At 36.9% G+C, this 9,201-nt stretch overlaps 1 protein-coding gene across 1 annotated transcript; it reads left to right on the top strand.

Moving 5' to 3' along the window:
* The first annotated feature begins 893 nt into the window (after positions 1–893).
* On the top strand, positions 894–8,941 carry areg (Amphiregulin). Its single transcript, NM_001126733.1, is given in 6 exon segments — positions 894–1,064; positions 2,993–3,181; positions 5,748–5,937; positions 7,040–7,198; positions 7,688–7,792; positions 8,770–8,941. Coding segments are annotated over 5 exon segments (681 nt in total). The 5' UTR covers positions 894–1,012; the 3' UTR covers positions 7,779–7,792; positions 8,770–8,941.
* Positions 8,942–9,201: the final 260 nt, after the last annotated feature.

Here is a 9,201-nt window from a genome sequence, read left to right as displayed (position 1 = left end):
GGAAACCCATTATCCAGAAAGTTCCGAATTATGGAAAGGCCGTCTCTCTTAGACTCCATTATAAGCAAATAATAATAATTTTAAAAAATGATTTCCTTTTTCTCTGTAATAATAAAACAGAACCTTCTACTTGATCCCAACCAAGATATAATTAATCCTTACTGGAGGCAAAACAAGCCTTTTGGGTTTATTCAATATTTAATTGTTTTTAGCAGACAAAGTATGGAGATTCAAATTACAGAAAGATCCCTTATCCGGAAAACCCCAGGTCCTGAGCTTTCTCGATAATAGGTCCCATACCTGTACCTTGTACTTGATCCCAACTAAGATATTATTAATCGATATTTGAGGCTAAATTATCCTATTGGGTTAATTTTATATTTAAATTATTTTTAGTAGACAGTATGCTGATGAAAATTTGGGAAAGACCATTTATCAAGACAACTCTCGGTCCCAATTATTCAGGTGCTATACCTGTATAAATCAATGATAATTCACATGGGGGTACTTACCATGAGAGTATTTACTCCCTACTGTAATTTTAAAGCTAACTAGCTGCCACTTGCTGCACCATTTCTGAGAGTCAGTATATGTGGTGTCTGTATTTGTCTGTGTAATCCTTTACACTAAAATATTTAGCATTAATGCAGTTCTTATATAATTTCCCAACCAGTTCACTAGTTATTGAAAAAAAACAGTGATTATTCAATGTGTGTCAAGACAAAATCATCAGCTGGGGGCTATGCTTTTCTCACGACTGTTTGCTGTCAGGCAATGTTCTTGTACACACACATTTTCCTTGCAGGTGTGCCTTCCTCCCATTACATCACACCCTGCAGTATATATAAGGGCGGCAGTGTGCTTCCATTCACAGAAATAAGTCTCAGAGGCTTGTGTTTGCCTTTTGTCCTCTACATCCGAGTCTGAGTACAGGAATTGCACTGCCCCTAAAAGGAATATTGCTGGTTTTGCCTAAGTACGGATTTACTGGTCTAGACAACATTCATCAACTATGTTTTCTCTGCGATCTGTCATTCTCTGTGCCACACTGCTACTCACCATAGGTAAGAAAAGAGCTATCATTCGTCATGTACAGTACAGTACTGCTCCTATCCACCTGGTCAGCAGGAGACCACTTACCATAGTGATGTGCCAGGATAGTTCAGTGCTGTACTTACTCTGCTTCCACTCTTCTTCTGTGCTTTATCTGTCATCCAAATGGTTAAATTCACTGGAATAGGAACCACTTTCCGTTCTGCTTTTCTATGCTTACTGTGATTATCTGTAACAGTCGCTCTAGGCTTTGAGCGATATACTGTAGAAGCACATTGTATCTAGCCAAATGTACTACAAGGATAATACATTTGTTTCCCTTATTGTATTTACTATCAAAGCCCCATTAGAATGTAATGGTTAGGTAACTGTCAATTTTGCATGGGAACCATGGTATATCCACTGTTATACCACAAAAAATGTGAGCTGACTAGTTTTTCGGACATGGATAATACTAGCTATAGGGTGGTTAGATGCTTGATTCTGTACACAATGCTATGTTCCATTCCAAAATATAACTTGTTGTCATTTACTGTTACCTTGTTTATTTGCAAAAATTTAGGTTGCAAAGAATCTAACAAAACCCTATTAACTGAAACCAGTGAATATATTCATATTGGCTTTACAAGTTTTATAAAGGAATAGTTTATAGTGATACGGTGCCAAAGGTCATTAACATGCCGGTGCTTGCCTGGAACATGGATCGTCAGAGAAATAAATGTTTGTGAAGTGATAAAAAGAATGCTAGAGAGAATCCCTTAGCAGATTAGCTCACGCTGCTGAACCGCAGCCAGCATATAGCTAATGCTAATAACCCTTTCCCTGTCAACCAGGTTTCTACATACACACACGCCTGCCAAGGATTTTTTTTTAACATTTTTTTGCTCTTTCACATAAGGGGGCATTTCCTAAGGGAAATGTGTAGGTAGCAGAAAAATTACAAATTCTTTTTTAAAAACTTTGTCTGTAGAATCTAATCTAATCTGCCCTTTTTTATGAAAATGCATTTATACCTACAAACTGAAAATACTTTATATACTGTAGCTTTCATCAAATGGTTGGGAAATGTCCATATCCTCCAGTGTGGCAGTATTAAGTATGTATAGTTGTAAGGAGATTCCAAAACAGCACCTTATCTCCCACATGTTCCTAGGTACCAAGTGAGGAGGATGAAATTTGTGATTAGGGAGGCTACCAATAGGTGGCTTTCCATGGGAGACCTTACAATTGTATACATAAATCATAAATATGGATGACATGGGTTTCCCAAAGAGTTTCATGCCAGATCTCCAAAAATAGCGCATTCCAGACAGTTAATTGAGAACACAACCTGCCATATGTGTGTGGAAATGCCCCTAAACAGTATATTTACACCAGACTACCAAACTACCTGTATCTGTACTACTGTATTTTAAATGTAGTGTTTCTAAAAATGAACTCAAATTCTGCATGTCATTTTACAACATCTGTGTGTGTGCATGATTATACACATGTAACAGTTTTGTCCATATATGTGAGTGTGCAGAAGTGTGGGAAGGTGTACAAAAAATAAAATTGAATACAATGTATGTGGTGTCTGTGCACGTGTATTAGGGTGAATCAGGCGGCAAGATAGGTAGAAGGATTATTGGTACAAGAAGGAGGACCCCAGTTTAGTACAGCAGAAAATGTGTAGGTGGCCTAGGGGGTTGCAGGGAATAGCCAATAGGAGACAGTTGGTTGTCACATCTGCTATTTTGGATTCTCTTGGGACAATAAGGTCACCCCATATGCTAGTTTCCTAGGGAGGTTGTCAGCGTTGAAGATGCAAAAGTGCCAGCACATCGGATCTATTCATTTGGCAAGCAAATGAATGGTTAAAAGGCCATTGGTTTGCCACATAAATTTAACTATAGTTGAGAAAAGCCCTAACAATTTACTTTTTTGCTTTAACCCCTAGCTTGCAACTTCACAGTGCACTGCTCAGAATTAAACAGCACCCAAGCTGACAGTAATGTAACCTTCTCTGGGGACCATGGATCTGACGGTACAGGAAGTGCTGTGGAAGTTAATTGGGAAGAAGAGGAAGGTGAAGAACATGAAGATGATTTCTCCATCTTGGGATTTATAACAGACGATTCTATTCGTGGTATGTTGAACAATTATGTATTACTATTACTACTTACTATTACTTACATTTATGTGTAGGAAGACCTGCAAGTACTGTATAATTGTGGGCCATATACATAAGTGTATGAAAACTCTGTTTTCACAAACAACAATATTACGCACACACTCTGCTAATATAAGGAAATTGTGTGCATGTGGTCCTGGTGGAGATGCAATTGTCTCCGTAATGCATCAGTATCTGAATATATATATATATATATATATATATACACCTTTACCTTCACTGTGGTATGGCAGCTTATGGCTGTGAAAGGCTGTTTAACCCACAAGTGGGTCATATGTGGGAATAGAGGGGGATTACATACCTGCCATTTTATGAGGAGCATTTACACAACTACTTGTTTCCTCACTAAAACTTTTCTTTATGATGTTAGACAAATAAACTTTCAAATACATGACACTTCAACCCATACACTGCAACACAAAGAACATAAGGTAAAGAAGAGGGCGGATAAGTCGCGAAAAGGAGATGGGATGATAAATATAGCTGTAGATCTGCAGAAGTGTATGTTTGGTAAAAACTTATTTTTCATGATTTTGAGCTTCCCACGCAAAATATGTCTATGAAATGAGCAAGCCACTGTAAAGAAATCTCACTTAGCAAATTAGGCTTATTTAGTTATGGCACTTTAGCACAAAGTCTGCCATTTGTTATTTAATCCCCCAGAGTTGTGTGGGCCTAGAAACACATAGCAGTGGTTTGACACACTGCCAGACAGCGATGTAATTCAAAAAGCAACAGTTTCCTATCAGCATCTGGGAGTTTCTAATGATTATTTTATAATTTTACAATTTCTGACATGTACATACCCTATGTCTGCCCTAATTATACTAATGCTTTTTCCGCTGTCCTGTTTATATGGGCTAATATTATATAAACAACCATTCAATGATATCGAAAATCTTACATCTCTTACATCATCTTTGGTACCTTTTGGCATTTTCAGGAGGATTTTGGCTGTAATTTTAAACTCATTCGCTTTTCCTATCATCTGATTAGTACCAAACAGTCTAGTCAGAGAATGTGAAGGAGCAATAAATACTGGGCCCCTTAACATACTGAAATGCTGTGCATCATTTATCCATCACAGTACAAGTTATTATGTAAATAAAGAAATATTGGCAGAATTTAGGTTAATATAGGTCATATAAACCTTCTTTTTCATTTGTATTTGTCTTGACAGCAGCCAGTTGTATATTAGAATTGGTGACCCCCTAATTTAGATTACCCCTAAATTATTTAAAATCTTATTCATATGGATTATGAACATGTGCCTGCCTGAAATCTAGCGTTAAATATATATGATATGCAAACAAATCAGGCTGTGGTAGTGCATCATACTGCAAAAATCTTGTCCCTTTATACTTGGCTGTGTATTTTAGCAGATTACACTGTGTTGCAGGGCCTCACCTGTGTGACTCACCGTGTGCTAATAGATCAACAAGCCTCTTCCTCCCCTCCACCTTCCCCCCTTGACATGACCTCCTACCAACCCTTCCCTCTGGGCTCATGTGTACAGACTTAGAATTACCTATATTCACAATGAGTTAATGTGACTTCCGGGAAAAAAGGGTGGACTTTTTAAGCTTTTAAAATAGGGCATGCTGTGGGAAGCTAAAAGAAATCCAGGCTTAGAAACTTAAAGTCATATTTAATGATGGCTCAGACACCACAAAGGAGCTCTAAATATGCAAGTGGCTTACTAGTTGACGGGGTATTTTTTAATCACTAACATAAGTGCCATGTTCTCTCGAAACTATGCAGCCTTAGTCAGGGAAAGATATTCAAAAAATGTTTTCATTACGCTTCATTCATTTGGTTGGGATTTCATGACTGTGGTAATCAGTAAGGAGAAGGGGAATTAATTTCCTGTAAAACCTGTAGATATAAAATAGCTGGCATTTTGTTGCAGCTGCTGTTGTTTCACTTTCCACATGAGCTCATTTCACACCTATATTCCCACAGATTTGTGCAGTGGCTATTATGCCGGAGGATGTTTGGCATTTTTGTAAAGTACCTACCTCCTGTAAATATAGAGTGCAACAAAATGATTAATCCCAGCAAATTATTACCTTTAATAGCATTAATATTATTAAAATCTATATGTAGTACTAAATCAAATCAAATGGACTTGCTGTGTTTTTCTTGAAGACATTTCGCTAGTCATCCAACTGGCTTTCTCAATTTGAATTGAGAAAGCCAGTCGGATGACTAGTGAAACGTCTTTAAGAAAAACACAGTCCAGTTGATTTGACTTGTTACTACAGATATACCATGACTTGCATGAATGAAACCTTTTACAGACATTATTAAAATCTGTTTTATCTGGTAAGCTTATTGAGTTAAATAGGCTGGCACTTTGACCACCACAACAAATGGTGCCAATCAAAATGGTGTGCATCATGGAGTAGACTGTAAAACACCATGTCATTATGACACATCCATATTCTAATCAAATTCTAATCATTATGTTCTTGAAAATAAATATTTAGATCAGGCAATAACAAAGTTTTATTTTTTTCAGCTGAACCAGTCATAAAGCCAGAGAATCCCCCCAAAAAAGGAGAGAAGAAGAACTCAGAAAAGAAGAAGAAGAAGGAAAGAGGGGATAAGAAAAAGAAGAAGAAGAAGAATCCCTGCCAGACCACCCATAAAGATTATTGCATTCATGGTGAATGTAAATACTTAACCAGCTTGCAAGAAGTGACCTGCATGTAAGTATTTATGAAACAAAAAATGTCTTAGATATGAGGGAAGAAACCAAAAGACAGGGATTCAAGTGACTAAAAGAAAGCTGGCACTTAGAGATTATGTGATGCTTAACATATACCCAGGTTCTTACAAACTTACTATGCTTACAAATTATACATCAAATGAAATAAGCTGTAACATATCTAGGAATTGTAAATTACATATACAGGTGAACATAGATCATAGAAGCAATTTAATTGCACTACACAAATAGTTAACTGCTGGTTCGTCATACATTACTGACCCTCTTCTGAGCTGTGAGGTTATGTATAATTCAGCTAATGAGTTTGTAGTAGAGCCCTGGTTAATCAGTAATGTCAATGTAATGGCCTAACAGGTCCTTACTGGGAGACAAAATAGGCCCTGGCATTTCATGTACACAAAAGTCCAAACAGCCCCCCAACCAGCACAATAAATAGTGACTGTCTAGGCATGTTACAGCAGCCCCTCTGGCATTTGCCATAATCCACAGATTGCCAGTCCGTGCCTGGGCCTAAGCGTAGGTTAATGTGCTACAAACATAAAGGTACGAAGAGATGTAGAAACCTTTGAGCTAAATGAAAAATGTATGTGAATGCTGCCTCTCTGTGGCATACAGGTATGCATTGAATGTACAAGGCAAAAAAAATTACCCATTTTGTGAAATCTGGTTGGTTTTGTAGCCATGGCAACAACATAATCAACTAAACAGTATATAGTATGGCAATTTCTTTGTGATAAACAAAAAAAACTTTTCTTTTTTTGTCAAAGAACCACCTAAGGCTTTCTGTAGCTAAACAACAGCTTTTCAATGATTCATTTTCAAAGCAGTGAGTGTAAAAAAAGTCACACGGCTCTTTTCCGGGAATGTGATACTTTGTTGATGTCAATTTACATTCCGTGGATGAAAGACCTTTTGCTGGGACTGTGCTGTCCTTTTGTGAAAATCTATTTTTGTCGTCATTATGTCAGACATTTATTGACATGTAACCAATAACACAAATGTGTGCTTGATGATATAAGTGCTGTGATTTGACATATGAATTTGTTATTAACCTGGAGATTATGGATATATTTCTTTTTCAGATGTCAGCCAGAATACTTTGGTGAAAGGTGCAGTGAACAGTCCATGAAGTCACAGACAAAGGGAAACTTAAGCGACACGTCAACAATAGCACTAGCAGTTGTAGCAGTCCTGTTGTCAACGATCAGCATTACTGCCATCATTATTATCATTGTTGTACAGTAAGTACCTTTTTTAATGATTATTCTGCATTTTCAAATTTAACATTTTACTATTAAATTGTAATAATTCTTGCCACTTAGTTAATTTATCGCCAGAGACCAGAATAAGATTGTTAATTTTTGACCTTTTAATGTTATATTAGATGATTACTGTAGCTAATATATTTTATACCATCCATTGATTTTATGGTACCAAAGGTGAAATAAATTCCATGGCCAAGACTGGCCACAGCTTTCAGACATTACATGGAAAAAGATATAGACATTCTTTCTCAGCCTTTTTTTTTTGGATACTTTTCAATAAGTGCTGCTTAACTTGCTGGCACTATATATAAAAATAAATGATGATGATGATGAATTTATGGATTCTCTTACCAATATGTAAGGAATAGTTTTTAGACAAAATGGTGTTTTAGTAACAGTTCTTAAAAGAGTTGCATTTCAGACTTGAGCTGGGAGTAAGATTGTATTTGTCTTTCTTTTTTATAGTACAAGAAGGAAATACGCTTCCTATCAGTGTGAAGTGGAAGAAAAAAAGAGATTAGGTCAAGAAAATGGAAGTGAAGAAATTGATGTGTGAAGTAAAGCAAAAAGGTAATCATTCTTATCAGTGCCTTAGTTACAGAATGTTTAATAAGTTTGATATATTTTGATGTTAATTATGAATTCCATCATTTATAATATGGGCAGTATATACAGTCCTTATACACTCTTACAGTGTTATTTAAAATTTTTGCACAAATAACCCAACAATACATAGTATGCTTTTACCTCAACAATTCCAAATTCTGAAAGCTATTGTTTTACATCTGTATGTAGCTTTTCTTCATGAGTACAACAAAGGTAATATGTTAGAAGTGACGCCTTCAGAAACCTTTTAGGGCTCTGGTACACGGGGAGATTAGTCGCCCGCGGCAAAACTCCCTGCTCGCGGGCGACTAATCTCCCCGAGTTGCCTTCCCCCTGCCATCCCACCGGCGAACATGTAAGTCGCCGGCGGGATGGCAGACGCGGCAGCGCGATTTCGCGCAAATCGCCGAAAAAGCCTCGCGAGTCTTTTTCGGGGATTTCCCGAAATCGCCCCACCGTGTCTGCCATCCCGCCGGCGACTTACATGTTCGCCGGTAGGATGGCAGGGGGAAGGCAACTCGGGGAGATTAGTCGCCCGCGAGCAGGGAGTTTTGCCGCGGGCGACTAATCTCCCCGTGTACCAGAGCCCTTATGGTGAAGACACACAGAGCTGTTTAGTATCAGCTACTTGTCACTGCTTCTAAACTCCAGAAAATCCCCTGCCATAGACAATACTGAGAATTGCCTCTGCTAAAACACACATAGAAACAATTATCAGTAAATGATCAGCATTGTCTATTTTTGTAGCCATGACAAGTAGCTGCTACTAGTAGCCCCATGTGTCTTTACCATAAATAGTAAGGTTAATCCAAGATTCTGACATTTTTAATGACAGATGATAGATTTGAATAGAATTAAAGAATTATCACTTTTGTAAAACTGCCAAGAGTACGATTGCACTGTATTTCCTTCACTAAATTTCTGTTTTTCTGCCCAAACAGATGTTTTCTGGGAATATCACTGCCAAACCTCAGTCAGGTGGAACTGCTAAAAGAAAACCTGAACAATGAAAATATAAAAAGAAGTTGTTATATATATTTTTTATATGTAAAATGTATTTATTTTTTATTTAAATATTTAATGTTATTATTGAATTAAATTTTTTTATATAAACGGAATTAATTTATTGTTGTAATTTCACAATGTGTTAAATTATTTAAGTTAAATATCAAGTATCAAAATATCCAATCATCTTCCACATAGTATATAGAGTAACACCCACAATTGATATGTTATGAAAGAACAAATTATTGTCTCTTATAAGTCAATCACCCAACTTTATTGATAATCAGTGTAGAGCACATCAAGGAAAAACAATGTATAAACACTTTTTTGCCAAGTCTTACGTATATAACATGTGTATGGCAATCACC

Source organism: Xenopus tropicalis, chromosome 1 (genome assembly GCF_000004195.4).
Source record: "Xenopus tropicalis strain Nigerian chromosome 1, UCB_Xtro_10.0, whole genome shotgun sequence".
NCBI lineage: Eukaryota > Metazoa > Chordata > Amphibia > Anura > Pipidae > Xenopus > Xenopus tropicalis.
The sequence above is the reverse complement of the archived record's forward strand: the minus strand, read 5'-3'. Positions and strand labels throughout refer to the sequence as shown.